The following is a 16,332-nucleotide window of genomic DNA, read 5'->3' as shown; positions in this document are numbered from 1 at the left end:
TGTGCTCTGTCTTTCTCTCTCAAAAATAAATAAAACATTTTTAAAAATTAAAAAAAAAAAAAGAGGTTCGCATACACCACAAGTTATTTATCCCTAAACTCTCCCTCCCACCCAGGCAAGTTGAGAAGGCTCGAAAAGGTTACCCTCTGGGGGCTTCCTTCCCTTTTTAGGGTTACTTTGATGGTCTTTTTAGCTGCAGTTTTCCGATACACAACTGTGCTAGTGTTCCATCAATACTCACTAGGTGGGCAAATAAATGAACTCAGATGCCTGTTACCTACTAGGGCAGAGAAGTCCCATGCCCCAAGCTGACATTAACCTACAGGGGACATTTCTAACCATTCCAAGAATTAAGAAACATCCCTCTTTTCAAACCCCCGTTGTTTTTCCCCCCACCCAGCTATCCCCTCTAGAAAGTATTCTTCTCCAAAGAAAAACAGCCACTGTACTGATGGAGTCACCATATCACAAACAGGACTGTAGGAAGAGGGGAAAGAAAAATGTAAAAACACATTCTACTTACCATTGATTCACTGATCAGCAGTAACAACAGGGCTTCTTCAGTATTTTCTTGAGGACAAAAAATGCTGTGTAAAGAAAATCAAATGTTATACATGGCACTTTCAAAATAATATAATGAACGGAACTGATTATTAAAAGCTTTTAGATTTTTTATATAGAATCCACACAAAAAAATACTGTATCATCTGGACACTTGAATTAATTTGCTTATTTCTATGGCAATCTATGGAAGTTTTAACTATATTTTAACTCTGCATTTTAATAGCAGGCAGCAGAGTGAAGTAAAGCTGTAAAAACCACATTCAAAGCCCAAATAACATATATGCCAATTACAGAGGCAGAAATTTGCTACAAACTGACATTACCTCCATGATAAAGCTCTCTCTTAAACCCATTATGGGGTATTGATTATAGGCATTTTACTAAGCAGGTGTCTGCTTACCTATTTCTTGCTAACTGCCGTATCTTATATTGTCCATTAGATGAAATAAGAGATTGGAAGCAATTTTAGAGTTTGAATCATTTCTAGAATACTGTAAGAATTTGGCGAGCCACCTTAGTTAAACACACATGTTCGTTACAGGGTGGCCCGCAAGAGCTAGCTGTCTTATTAATCTGTTTTATGGAAGTTGGCTGAGCTATACAACATCTTGGATTGAAAGAAAAAGCTTTTAAGCTCAATGTTGCTCCTTGAGATTAGAGAACAAAAAAACCCAAACATACCCCCAATCTCCATTCTTTATAGCCTATAGCCTTGCGCTTTGAGCATTTTTAAAGACTTATAGCATTTTTTCCCTCTGTTCTAAAAGCTCTAGAATCCTTTGAGTAGAATTGGAAGTGTTATCACCAACTGAGCCAAACTCGACTCTTTCACGGAAAGGAAGGGGAGCGCAATAAAAATGAACTTGGTTAAAAACACACAAACAAGGGGCGCCTGGGTGGCTCAGTCGTTTAAGCGTCCGACTTTGGCTCAGGTCATGATCTCACAGTTTGTGAGTTCGAGACTTGTGTCAGGCTCTGTGCTGACAGCTCAGAGCCTGGAGCCTGCTTTGGATTCTGTCTGTCTATCTGTCTCTCTCTCTCTCTCCTTCTGCCCCGCCCCCACTTGTGCTCTGTTTCTCTCTCTCTCTCTCAAAAATAAATAAAGCATAAAAATATTTTTTTAAACAAACCACCCCCCCCCCCCGAAACAACAAAACAAAACAAATGTCCTGGACGTTTTGGAGACGATTAAAAAAGAATAAATCTTCCCAGTGATAACATCACAATCATTTCAGAGATGGGATGATTCCCCCACCAAAATGGTGAAAAAAATGTCTTCCACATCATTATAGATCCTTGTTTTCTCTGAAGTGCTGGCAACTTTTGTATGGCGACAAAGGACCGTGAAGAGCAAGACAGAAAAAGCACAGGGCCTGGTTCTCTTTTTACAACTCTGACGTCCCTAGAGGTAAGGAAACCACCTGTGGATGGTTCCCGTTGCTCTTGTGGGCTAAAATTTTACGAAAAGGCTGGCCTGTAAATGATGAGCAAGATTCTGGGATTTGCAGTGAATTTCCTAAAGGAGGTAGCTTGAGGTGAGCTGGGTTTTTCAGAGACGGAACTCTTCTTTCTCCTTAAATTCAGAAATAGAGCCTACAGAATTTGAATGAAGAGTGCTCGTGTGTGTGTGTGTGTGTGTGTGTCCACCCAGCAATCATTTCCTGATATTCTGGCTCCAGCTTACATACAACTGGGACCTTACAAATAAAGCAGTAGCATTAACCTTTTTTCTCATGGCTAGCCAGTTCTGCATTGTCCAGACTAATTGAAAAGAAGAGAGAGCCCATGCTAATTGTGACTTAACACCAGCCAATTCAGTCCATGGATAATCCCTAAATTCCATTTGAGCCATCCAGCCTGCTTAAATGCTAAGTTGTGTTATTTTTACCAGAGCTGCTAACAAGTAACACATTAACTGATTCTAATTCCACTTCTTCTACCCTTCCTTTCGAGGCAGGCGAGATGGGTACTCAGGAGCACTGCAAAGCTCTCAGGGCTGGCAGGAGGAAATGGGGGGTGAGAGAAGGAGGAAGGGTAGTTTTAAGGGGCATGTTGAAAAACTATATATCAGAATGCACCCCTTCCAGTACTTATGGATTCTCTAGACCCATTTCTGTCCATTCCTCCCTTCTTCTCTGTTGAACCTGATGTGGAGCTCAGGGTAGATGTCGGAATTGTGACAGTCTCCTGGTGGGGACCAAGAGCCTCAGGGGAGGTCTCAGGGTGCTTGGGTCTCAGCCTTGTGGAGTGGGAAAGCTGGGGCTCTAGACCCACAGGACATTGACTAAAGGGTAGGGTGCAGGATTCAAAGGAGCAGAGAGAAAACAGGGCCCGTGGGGGGTGAGGACAAGCTCCTGGGGGACAGACTGGTGGCCAGCGGAGGGGGTGGAAGCACAGTGCTGCTGGGTAAGATGGAAGGACTGCACTGAAAGCCCAGCCACATTACTAACTCACGGGCTGACCTGCAGGCAAGCCACTCATTTTCTGACTTTGGATGAAATTTACCAACTCACTGTCTGACTCTACACAAAAGAAACAAGGACAAGAAGCTTCACTTATAAATAGTGATCGTGACCTTGCTGAGGTTCCCACATAACAGCCCTTTCTTAAAATTTTCCCAGATAGGTGAAAAATGTCACTGTATGTGGTAGAAACCATCATACAAAAGAAATCAATCCAATTTTATCCAACTGCCGTTCATCTTTCTGTCATCTTTAGCCATTACACAACTAATGACGAGTCGGATGTCTGGAAGTCAACGGCACCATCTGGGAGTCAAAGCAGACCCTATTTAGGTACAAAGATGGCCCTGAGCACCTCCGACCTGTAAGAAAGTTATGTGTAAGTAATGACGACACCAACTCCAAGGCCCAGCAATGGTGCCTTTTATTTTGACTATGTCTTGCCTGATTGTGATACTACTAAGGAATCTCTGGACAAATACAGCCTCTGAACCACAGCCAGTGGAGAAGAGCTAAAGAATCAAAGCCAACAGGGCTGCAGCCCCACCCCATCCCCAAGTCACACTGTTAAAGATGCTGAGACAGAAAACACATCAGTCCCAGGTTTGTGTGGAAGGACAAGGATTCCAAGAAAGAAAAACTAACCATTAAGAGTACCTGCTGATTATGAGGGATCAGCTAGCCTGATGTGAGGATCAACCAGGCACACAATTCCATACAGGTCAACATCCCCTCATGACAAAGAAAGAAGGGTCCTTCGTTTGGATCAAGTCCCCTGAGCTATACTCTGGAGTGGACTGGGTGAGTCCCACAAAGCATATGGCCTTGGACGAGGCCTTCTGCGTTCCTGATGAGAAGACAGGCCCTCCACCATGACTGGAAGGTGGGCCATGTACACTAGAGGTGAGCCCAGGGCAGGAACCGGGGGCACAGGGGGTTGCTCACACAGCTTCAGTTCTGCCATCAGGTGGTTTTCTTGACCCTTCAAGCCCCCCCATCTTCACACTTTAAACAGTGTCCTCATCTTTACCCAAAACCTGTGCACTGGCTCTGGGAGGTTCAGACCTATATTTAGAACTCCATGATAGTCACTCTCTCCTCCTGGGCCTACAAAGGAGTTCAGCACATCTGGCTCTAGGCTTTCAATAAATGTTCTCATCAACCACTTTCTGGCACAAAAGTAGTTTTTAATCTCCCTCCTTACTTTGCATAAATCACGAAGTCGAATATGCATTTAATGATCTAAGCCACCTCAAGTGTTCTTTACAAGGAGGAATACAATAGAAGGAAGATATACCTGACGTGTGTACACTAAAGGAACATGTGTAAGAATGTTCATTATAGCACATTCTAGAAGGAGGAGTCAGATAAACACATGAACCAAAAAAATCAGATATTTTGAGTGCTATGATGAAAAATAAAGGAGCTAATGTGATAGAATATGCTCGGAAAGGACAGTTAGATACAGTGACTGGGAATCCTTTCTGAGAAGATAACAGTTAAGCTATTTGGGCCAAGGCCTGGATGAGATGGAACCAGCCCCAACTGAGAAACAACTCCAACATACATCATGAGAAGAACGGATCAATATATTAGAATACCTATGGAATACTGTGCAATAATGAAAACAGACTCCAACTGCATGCAAAAATATGGGTGAATCTCTCAAACATAATGTTAGAAGAAGTTAAACAGAAGAGTTCTTCATGTATTATTCCGTTTACGTAAATTAAAAAAAATGGGCCAAACTAATTATTGGGACAGAACTCAGGATGGTTTCCCTTGGATAGGGAACTTGGTAAAAAGTCATCAAGTTTTATACTTCTGGTTTATTTCTCTCAATGTGTGTCATGTATCAGTAAAAAGCTTACTTAAAAAATAAATAAGCAAAGATAAAAAAAAATTCCACATGGAAAGACCTAGAAGGAAGGAAGTAAAGAAGCCAATAGCATGTGCTCCCTCCCCTCTTTTCTATCTAGGATTGTCAACATCTGCTTTCCTTTCAAAATTCAAGATGGGGAGAGAATGAGCATCCTGTTTCCACTTCACATGCAGGCCACATTGACAAGGAGTGGAGTTTTCTGACAGAGCTCACTTTTCCATTATGACCAACTATTCTGAAGGATTCTTACGATTTGCTGGAGCTAGAAGGCTCTGTGCCTCCTAAAGTCTGCTCTGTGCTCATATTTCTCATAAGAGACTGAGAAGGGGGAAGCATTTGGGACTATTGGCCAAGATGGGGTTTAATCATTATCTGTGGATTTCCTTTTTCACCTCCCAACTACCACAAATGAATTGGTGGTAATGCCCTTCTCGCCACAGGGTTGACCAATCAGATAGTCCTGGTGACTAGGAAGCGCCAACACACGTGTAATCCCAACAGGCTTTCTCTGTTTACTAATAAACCAGGAATATCCCTGGGAACACACAAAACTAGAAACCTAAAAAATGATAGTAATGACTGAAGGAAATAAGGACCGTGTGGAAATTAATGAAATAGTGAATAGAGACACAATTAAAAAAAAGGAACAAAACTAAAATCTGGTTCTTTGAAAAGATCAATGAAATCTGATGAAGTCTGGCTTAGCATCTGAAAATTAATTAATGTAATACATTACATCAACAAAGAAAAAATGTACATGATCATTTTGATAGATGCAGAAAAAACATTTGACAAAATTAAATACCCTTTCACAAAAAAATTACTCAACAAACTAGTGATAGAAGGGATCTTTCTCAACCTAATAAAAGGTATATATGAAAACCCACAGCTAACCGCACACTTAATGGTGAAAGACTAGATGCTTTTCCCTCGTAAAATCAGGAATAAGACAAGGATGTCCGCCACTCTTGCCACTTCTATTCAACGTTATACCAGAGGTTCTAGCCAAGGTTATTAGGGAAGAAAATGAAATAAAAGTCACTTAAGTTGGAAAGTTAGACGTAAATCACCTCTATTTGCAGATGACATGATCTGGTATGTGGAAAATACTAAGGAATCTAAAAAACTATTTGAACTAATGAACTAGTTCGGCAAGATTGCAGTATAAAAGATCGATATAGAAAATCAATTGTATTCTATATATTTGTAATGAACAAACCAAAGACGAAATGAAGAAAACAATTCCACCTATGATATCATCCAAAAGAATAGCACACACAATAAGTTTCACAAAATAAGTGTAAAACTTTAACCCTAAAAATAACAAATCACTGCTGAAAGAAATCAAACAAAACCTAAATAAATGAAAAGACATCCCATGTTCATGGATCAGAAGACTTAATATTGTTAAGATGGCAACACTCCTCAAATTGATCTATGGGTTCAATGTAATTCCTATCAAAATCCTAGCTGCCTTTTTCCCCCCCCCAGAAATGGACAAAAACTGATCTTAAAATTTATATGAAAATGCAAGGAACTGGGGGATGGGGGTGACAGCAGCTAAGAGGTACTGAGTTTATTTTTGGGGTAATGAAAATGTTCTAAAGTTGATTATGGTGATGGAAGCACAATTATATGACCATATTAAAAGCCACTGAACTATATACTTTAAATGAGTAAATTGTAAAGTATGTGAATCATATCTCAACAAAACGGTTAAAAAAAAACCCAACTGACTGTATCTGTGCAAAATGAAATTGTGACTTAGCAATCAGCCCTGGTATGGGAATCCTCTGGTGAACCAGTAATTGCATTTTCTAGATCTGCATGTTGCCTCCATAATTCTCCTTGGACAGATGGGGAAGTTGACGTCAGAACAGTGACAAAGTCTGAGCGGTTCACAAAATAAAGGAGAAGTGGCCGGCTCTATGAGCTTTTTTGCCTTCAAGAGGTGAGGCCACATTGGAATAACACGCAAAGAGACAGAGAGCTCTATCTATGTGTCCAGCTTGATCAGGGGAGGGAGTAAGAGCTGAGTTTCTCAATATACCTGGCATCTTATATACCTGTCAATTAAGAAACATGGAAAGCACACACACAAACACACACAAAAATCTCAGGTCTATTTTTAGGATGTAAGTTTCACTTTAAAAATGAACCCCAAACCTGCTTCTAAATAGTTCATAATGAGGAGTCAGCATTTTTAAAGTGAGAGTTTGGGAATTGTTAGGACAGATGTTCTGTGAATCCAGATAAGGACTAAGGAGTGAACACAGGCCATGAATTAAGCAAACTCATGGTTCAACGAGGCCATAAAAAGGGGGGATTAAATTAAAAGGGGATTAAACACAAATTAAAATAAGCCTAGGGAAAAAGTTAAGAATATGCTCACTCTGAATCCATACAAGAAATACAGTCTGGGGGCGCCTGGGTGGCGCAGTCGGTTAAGCGTCTGACTTCAGCCAGGTCACGATCTCGCGGTCCGTGAGTTCGAGCCCCGCGTCAGGCTCTGGGCTGATGGCTCAGAGCCTGGAGCCTGTTTCCGATTCTGTGTCTCCCTCTCTCTCTGCCCCTCCCCCGTTCATGCTCTGTCTCTCTCTGTCCCAAAAATAAATAAAAAACGTTGAAAAAAAAAAAAATTAAAAAAAAAAGAAATACAGTCTGAACAGGAAGATGATGAGGGAGAGAAAAGCCAGGGTCAACATAAGAGGATTAAGAGAAGCTGCCTGGAGAAATGCTGTCCCCTTTGAAAATGCGACAATCATTTTCAGAAGTCACACATGTAGTATCTAGCAATACAGCAGCCTGCAGTCTCTCTGCCATTTTCCCGATTTGATTAACAACCGTGGAGGCTTCCATATGCATTCATACACGCCACCTTTCCCTCATGGAGAGATTCTGAAAAGCCATCATGCCTTGTCCTCGCAGGGACAGGCAAAGATGGGAAGGTGAGGCTCTAAGGGGAGGAATCAAGAGTGAGTCAACAACTGTCCCTGTCTCCTGGCCCTCTTCATGGTCTCTCCCTGCCACGTCCCCCTCCCCCAAATGGGGAGGGCCCACACGGAGACTGCAGTGGTTCCCTAGCCCACCTTCCTCAAAGGTGGTTAAGTCCCAGATTTAAAACTTAAAAAAATTAAGAGGATCTAAAAATGACATCATCTTCCAATCACTTACAAATTATTTAATTCTCCTTCTTCTTATAGATAATTCAGTTTAAAACAAATTTTTATTCATTTTTTTAATGTTTATTTTTATTTTTATTTTTGAGAGAGGGAGAGGGTGCGTGAGAGATGGGCAGAGGGGTGGGGGGGACAGAGGATCTGAAGTGGGCTCTGCGCTGAGAGCAGAGAGCCCAACGCAGGGCTTGAACTCACAAACGGTGAGATCACAACCTCAGCCGAAGTTCGGATGCTTAACCGACTGAGCCACCTGGGCACCCCTAAAACAAATTTTTAAACAAAAAGATCAAGGAATTGCTGAAGAAAAGAAAAAAAGGTTAACTCTGGCTTACAAACAGATTTGTCGCTAATTTCTGAGTAATGCTAGGTTTCTTACAATAAATAGAATGAGAATCCCAAAGACCAACAGTGATGGCTGCAAACGGTGGCCAACCACCGAAATGAGAGAATTTTCCTACTTAAAATGCCCCACTGGTGCATAGATATTTGTAGAAGTTATGAAAAATAATGAGGTATATCTATTAAATTGGCAAATGAGACTTGTTGTCTGGTTCTCTTTTCGGGGAAGAATCTGCCCTTGAACTTCTACTCATCCTTGAGTTTTCCCCCAATCCCCTAACCTACAAATGAGGACATCAACTGCCATACTTCTCTCCTGAGTAGACGCGGGCTTTCCGAGGCAGGGTGTAGGTTTTGGTGTTTGCTCCTTTCCGGAGAGGATCGTCCAGAGGTGACTGGCAGGGTGGATCCTCCAGGGGGTTCCAGTAGCTCTGTTCACACATACCCCGCAACAAGATCTCCGCCAACTGCCTGGCTATTGTCTGGAAACACAAAGGAGGAAAGGCATAGCTATGAATCAATTTTGTATCATTCATTCACTCGTTCACTCATTCAATAAATATTTTTCAGTCATCATTTTGTGCTAGGCACAATTCCAAGACTCATGCTTAAAAATTTTTTACTTTTCTGATGAAAATTATATCAGTTGGTGACAAAAAATAAGATACAATACAGCAAGATAGTTGAACCATTTTGAAACACAAGTTCATGTCCTTGGAATGCCACCCTGCCTCTGAAACGCTAAACGTGTTTTATGCCTAAAGCAACTGAAACTTTGAGTTAAGTTCTCTCCCAAAAGCTCTTGTAACAGGTGAACTGCAAATATTTTCATCACCTCCCAACAGATCCCTGCTGAAACCCAAACTTGGCATCAACCTAGATGACGTTATTCCTGGAAAAAAAAAAAAAATCTCTTCGTTGATGGTAAGATGACAATCAGGGCAGATTTTTAGAATGCCTTCCCTCTTTGAAGTGCCACAGGCCAGTCCCATGGTGGCCCCATCCTGGGACTCAGCACCTGGGCACCTCGTTCCGGGCGCACCCTGGGCCTTGCGGCCCAAAGGCTCCTGCTGTCCTTGTGCAACAGAGAAAGCAAGGTGGGGAGCGTGGCTGCTGATCAAGAGAGACCTCTTTTCAAAGCTGGATAGGTATCTCTTTTCTCACTGTGAAAACCCAGACATATCTGGGTCTTGCCATCCTGAGTTAGAAACAGATTTACTATGCTTTCCAAGCCCTCTGTCATGGAACATATAGAACAGTACCACGTAGGATGAATGGGAAGAGGGTGTGTGTGGCATCTACTAAGAAATAGTTCGTTGGCTGATGCGTATCAGTTCATTTACCTCATAATCTTCCAGAGATAAAGGAGAGGAGAAGTAAAAACAAACACACAAACAAACAAACCCACAAAATCTCTCTGAAAACAGAAGCATTGCACCTGAGGGTGGTCCAGGCTACCCCATGATCAGCCAAAGGTGGCAAAATAAAACTTCAACCATTAGGTTTTCCCACAAGGTTTTAGCATTCTTTAGAACACGCAGAGAATGCTGATCTTCCCTGAGGGCGAGACTTTTTTTTTTTAATAAATATGTTCCAGGAGAGAACTCTGCTAGGTTTTCATCCACATGAAATCTCCTAAAACACCACAAGGAAACTTAAAAGCAACCAAATCACTAGCTTAGTGGTTTCTGATGACCACTGGGTAAAGGCAAATTTTCTTAATTATTCCCAAGTAAGACCCACTGGCTTTAAATGTCTACAAAAATGTGAAATTAAATGCACTCCTATCATCCCCAACTGAGCCATCTGTAAAGATCTCATAAGCACACAATTTTCAGGACCTGAACAGCTCCCGAACTGTTTTCTTTATTTTTGGGACAGAGAGAGACAGAGCATGAACGGGGGAGGGGCAGAGAGAGAGGGAGACACAGAATCGGAAACAGGCTCCAGGCTCCGAGCCATCAGCCCAGAGCCTGACGCGGGGCTCGAACTCACGGACCGCGAGATCGTGACCTGGCTGAAGTCGGACGCTTAACCGACTGCGCCACCCAGGCGCCCCATGTTTTCTTAAACCTTCCATTATAGTTCCATTTCCATCTCATTGCAGTCATATACGTTAATGACTTCTGCTGGAAGCATCAACTGGCAGAAATAACCTCCACTCGCTATAGCTGAGGGGAAAAAAAACGTCAAAGGAGAAAAAATGAACGAGGAACTTCATTTTCTGGATATATCTGCCATGGAGGGATTCTGAAGTTATAAAAATCTCTGTCCTAAAAACAGTTTGCTTGTCCACTACTAGACAGCTCATGCGAGATCTCACTTTACCTCAGGGTATTAACCTTCCAGAGAGACTTTGAAAATAAGGTTTTGATGTGATTGCATATTTTAAGGGTGTCACTTCACCACTGCACTGCTGACTAGTTTGGTTGTGGGCACTGAGAGCCCACATGAAGTTCAGAACAGGAGATTAAATATGAGAAATTACCAGCAACATTACCAATGTCAATCAGACCTTCTACTTTTTTACACTCAGGTTTCATTTGCTTGCAGTTGAAAAGTTAACAAATTATTGGTAGCTATCAAAGTCAGAAGGAAAGAAAGGAGAGGAAGGGAGCCAGAAGCAAGTCAGGTTTTTATGTACAAATCCGTTTTGTAAATCCATTATGTAAATCCGTTTTGTATGTGTTTTTTAAATTGTGGTAAAATTCGCATAACATAAAATTTACTATTTTAACCATTTTGGTGTATAATCCAATGGCACTTAGTACCTTCAGTGCTATACAATCATCACCTCTATCTGGTTCCAGAATATCACCCCAAAAGGAAAGCCTGTACCCTTCTAGTAGTCACTACATTCCCCCCTTCCAGACCCTGGGAACAACTAATCTGCTTTTTGTCTCTGTAGATTTGCCTGTTTGGGACATTTCATAAAAATGGAATCACACAATTTGTGGCCTTTTCACATCTGGCTTTTTCACTCAGCGTAATGTTTCCAAGGCTCACTTATGTTGTAGCCTGGGTCAGTCTTCACTCTTTTTGTGGCTGAATAATACTCCGTTGTGTGGACATACCACATTCTGTTTATCTAATCGTCAGCGGATAGACATTTGGATCGCTTCCATCTTTTGGCAATCATAAACAGTGCTGCTACGAACATTAACGTTCAAGTTTTTGTTTGAACACCTGCTTTCAGTTCCTTGGAGTGTTTCCCTAACAGTGGGGTTGCTGTAAATGTACTGTTAAGTCCTCAGCTATGGTCTCACCCCATAGAGCTTACAAAGCAACGTTTGCATCTCCTAAGTGTGTCATAAATTTGCAATGATCAGCTGATCCTTGAGGAATCCTATGGTTATGAGCGGTATTAACTGGACAAGCTTTCTGATGTCTGGTGCAGACCAAGATACCAGTGAATAAGCCCACCAAACACAAAGTGCTTCTCAGCTGGGGAAGGCAAAGAATCCCTTGTGGAAATGAGAAAATAAAATTCTCGGGTCCTGCCCCAAACCTACTCAGTTGACATTTCTGAGGTCAGGATTAGGGATGTGTACTTGTTCAAAAATGTTGCTCACATAATTCTGATGCACACCTTTGGTTCAGCCCTCAAGGAATTGGAAGCCGTTCAACCTAGGTCACGTGAGCCACATCAACCAAGACCACAGGTCTACTCGCGCCTCAAGTCCAACACAGACAGGAAGTGACTCCTCTCGCGTCAGCACCAACCAGTTAGCAGCTGAAAATGCCCAGGGGCAACTCCAGTCTATCCAGACTTCTTTAGGAGCCTCTTCACGGTACTTCTCAGAAAAAAAAGGAAAACTAATTGAAAAAACTTCTCTCCCTTCCTGACATATCTTTATTCAGAATCCCACCTCATAGGATTTTTATAAGTTAAAGTACATTGATTTCAATACCACAAACCTTAGGCAATAGTGGAAGATATGCTCTAATTCTGTGAAAAATAATGTTGAAGTAAACAGCAGGCAGATCCCCATAGTGCACTCAATGTACTCGCATCTTCTAGTGGGGGAAAACCATTAATCTCCTTAATAAAATATGCTTTTGAGTCAACAATATGAACAAATGCATCATATTTAAGCAATCTTGAAAGACTGGATTTTTAATCAGCTCTTAAAACAATTATAAGAACACTTGCCAGTATAATCAGTTACTTTAATTGTGCTTCCAAATCTTAAAAGAACCTGTTCGTGCTGACCAGGCAAGGAGTGTTATGAAATGCTGGGAGGAGGTCAATCTGAGAGAAAAGACATTTGGCAATAATTTTTACCTATACTTTTTCAGGGTTTTGTTTTGTTTTGTTTTCCCTTAAAGAACTCTACAAATCAAAATGTCTAGTTTGAACTTCTTAAGACACCTAAAAATCCCATCAATATATAAATAAATCTCACAGACCAGGTGAAGTCTTGGTGGAGGGTAGGGGGTGGGGGGTGTAAAGTCACCCATATTCCCTCATGCCCACTAATTCCAGGAAAGCCTCTGGCTTAGCCACCTGGCCCCATGACAGTTGCGCATCCTAAAACCCTGAAGACACCAAAAAGAAGATTCAGCCTCTCTTCCCACAACAGGAGTCTCTTGGCCTTGCCCAAGTGAAACTCTACCATGGCACGAAAAGGGGCCATGACGTGAGGAGGACAGTGGCATGGTAACAAGACAAAGGAAAGTGGAATCTTGTGTGGGGTTGTATGTGATATTCGCTTAGCTTCTGGTAAGCTCCAGACCTTTACCCAGACACCCCTTGGCTATGGCTCTGCAGGCCAAGCTATGGAGGTACCATCAATAAGTTCCCCCAGCAGGGAAAGTGTAAGGAGTAAAAGGAAGAGGGAGAACTTAAGTCAATAAGAGAGCCAAACAGCGATCAACAGCTTGGTTTATGGAACCAGCTTTTATATTTCTCCTCTGAGTTTTAGAGTCAATAGAACTAATCAAACAACTAAGTACTCTTCAGGATCTAATCTGCTTTTGCTCTGGTTAGGTTTTGGTGTGAAATCATTAGCAGACAACCGACTCCTTTGCTACACTGGCATCTGGGAGGGCTTACGTAGCCCCTGCCTTATGGGATGCATTCCTTAGGTTTCAAGAGCTAGCACTGACAATAAATACATAAAAAGATGCTCAACATCATTAACCATCAGGGAAATGTAAATTAAAACCACAATGAGACAGCACGTCACATGTACGGGGATGGCAATGACTAAAAAGACAACAGCAAGTGCTGTGAGGGATATGGAGAAATTGGAGGCCTCGTAACTTTCGGGGGGAATGTAAAATGGTGCGGCCACTTTGGAGAATCATCTGGCAGTTCCTCCAAATGTTAAACGTAGGGTTACCATATTACTCGACAATCAAAAAAGAATGAACTCTTGCCATTTGCAACAATGTGGGTAGAACTAGAGGGTATTACGCTAAGCGAAATTAGTCAGAGACAGACAAATACCATATGACTTCACTCATATGTGGAATTTAAGAGACAAAACAGATGAACAGAGGATAGGGAAACAAAAATAACATAAAAACAGGGAGGGGGACAAAACAGAAGAGGCTCTTAAATATAGAGAACAAACTGAGGGTTGCTGGAGGGGTGGTGGGTGGAGGGATGGCTAAATGGACAAGGGGTTAGTGGGGAGGACACTTGGAATGGGCCCTGGGTGTTATATGTAGGGGATGAATCACTGGTTTCCACTCCTGAAATCATTATTGCACTGTACGCTAACTAACTTGGATGTAAATTAAATCATTAATGAGTTAAACAAACAAACAAATGTAGAGCTACCGTCCGATCCAGCGATGCCAGTCCTAGGTACAAGAGTGTATATTTCCACCTAAAAACTCGCATGAGAATGTCCACTGCGGCATCGTTCATAGTCACCAACTCGTGGAAACAATCCAAACGTCCATCTGATGAACAGATACATGAGATGTGTTCTATCCATGCGGTGGGATAGTATTTGGTCACAAAAAGGAGGGAAGTGCTGATCCGTGCTACAACTTGGGTGAACCCTGAAAGCAGTGTGCTAAGGAGGCCAGTCATAAAAAGACCACATGGTACGTATCACCCCGTTTATCTGAAGTGTCCAAAACAGGCAGATCCATAAAAGCCAAAAAGAAATTAGTGGTTGCCAGAGGCCAGGGGAAAAGGGGAGCGTGGGGATTGACTACTGATAGGTATGGGGTTTCTCTTTGGGGATGAGAATGTTCTGGAATTAAATAGTAGTGACGGCTGAGCAATCTTGCGAGCATACTACAGACCAGTGACTTTAAATGGGTGAGATGCATAGTGTGGAAATTAGATCTCAATAAAGCTCATATATCTATGACAGAGGGGCAGCGGGACAGAGGGAGGGGAAGGGGGGCAAGGAGTGAGAACACCTGAAGTGCCCTTCTGGCCTCAATCAAGTTCTCCATCACACTCACCATTCGCAGGTTTTGAGTTGTTCTTGTTTCTACTGCTCTGAGGATCTCTCTAAATCTCCCGACTCCTCTTGTCAAGTTCCTGTGTGCACACAGAATTTGACAGGGTTTCCATCTGGCGCGCATTAATATTAAATATTTTATACACATATTTCAATGCATTTTGTCTACATAAAAGCTGTTGGCTAGATTTTCAGAAAACAATTATTCTGCACATGTCCATCCATCTTTGTTCAACTCTGAAAAATTTGGCCTGGGATTGGTGGTCTTTTGCGCTTCCACAGTCAGATTTCCTCAAGAAAAAAAAAATGTGAAAATCAGTTCTAAGGTATAGAAGGAAGAAAGGAAGGAAGGGAAGGAGGGAGGGAGGGAGGGAGGGGAAAGGAAAGGAAAGGAAGGGAGGGAAGGAGGAAGGGAGGAAGAAAATGTAAGATATCCTGCAAGAGTTTCTCCTCAACCTTACAATGGCTCTGTAGTTTTCCTGCTCTATTGATTGGTGCTGAAATCTATCTTTTCACTTAAAAGGTGGGTGGCAACAGGGTACAGAAATGTCAGCACTGAATGCACTGTGGGTAAAGGCTTCCTGTTACTTGCAATTTTTATGGGCAAGACAAAGGTAACAGGTATGAAAACGGTGGGGTTCCACCAAGCAATCACTCTGCATCTTTGAGGACAGAAATCACTGTCCCCAAAACCCATCAAACCGGCCTTCCTCCCCCCAACCCTGCACCAACAAGAAAAAGCAAATGGTCAAAGGCCCTTCCGAGAGCAAATGCATGAGGACTGGAACCCGGAGCTGCCTGACTCTGCTCAGAACACATCTCCCCTCCCGGCCCCACACCTCCCAAGACAAACGGACAAATCATTGTTTAGTGACATCCTGGTGCAGATGTCCAGGCCCCTGCCCGTTGTCCTCCCTGAAAGCTGCGCCTGCCCTGCTCAGCTGGGAACACTTCCCATTTACATTGAGTGCTGCCACCACCTATGACATAACTCGGTGATATTTATAACTTGCTCATTAGGACACATCTCATCTTTCCAAAAAGCCGCAGAACGGGTCAGCCGGTACAAACCTGTCAGCCAGCCTCTGCCGGCTGGGACAGATGCTCTAGGTATTTGCCTCTCTTCTTGGGTGACATTTTAAATCATGCAAAGGTATTTAATCAAACTGAATGTGGGGTTTCTGTAGGTTACAAGCACTCACGCAGGCTGTTCCTTTGTATCTTATACCTACATGACGTCCCAGGACTCTCGTTCACAAGTACAGCCCTGGAACTTTAAGATAATAGTTTACTGGCATATGTACATAAATACTCTCGGATTCCTCTCACCCACACATATCAGATGATACCAGATCAGAAGCTTTATGGTGACATAAAAAGAGAAGCGTGTGCTCAGGACTCTAAGCGGCGCTAAAGAAAATCTAACAGAGGCGTGAATAAAAATTAGGTAATGGGCCCCAGGACATACAATCTCCTCT

General features: G+C 42.3%; 1 protein-coding gene across 4 annotated transcripts in view; it reads right to left on the bottom strand.

Annotated features, from left to right (window-relative positions):
* TTC7B (tetratricopeptide repeat domain 7B) overlaps positions 1 to 16,332 on the bottom strand; it is a 245,419-nt gene that overhangs the window by 131,034 nt on the left and 98,053 nt on the right. For all 4 annotated transcript variants that reach the window (XM_049612316.1, XM_049612319.1, XM_049612317.1 and 1 more), the window contains 3 exons: positions 14,856 to 14,934; positions 8,736 to 8,908; positions 524 to 587 (listed from right to left, as the gene is read on the bottom strand). In XM_049612316.1, the coding sequence (XP_049468273.1) occupies positions 524 to 587; positions 8,736 to 8,908; positions 14,856 to 14,934 (316 nt within the window). The remainder of the gene's footprint in view (positions 1 to 523; positions 588 to 8,735; positions 8,909 to 14,855; positions 14,935 to 16,332) is intronic.

The sequence above is a fragment of the Panthera uncia genome, assembly GCF_023721935.1.
Source record: "Panthera uncia isolate 11264 chromosome B3 unlocalized genomic scaffold, Puncia_PCG_1.0 HiC_scaffold_1, whole genome shotgun sequence".
NCBI lineage: Eukaryota > Metazoa > Chordata > Mammalia > Carnivora > Felidae > Panthera > Panthera uncia.
The sequence above is the reverse complement of the archived record's forward strand: the minus strand, read 5'-3'. Positions and strand labels throughout refer to the sequence as shown.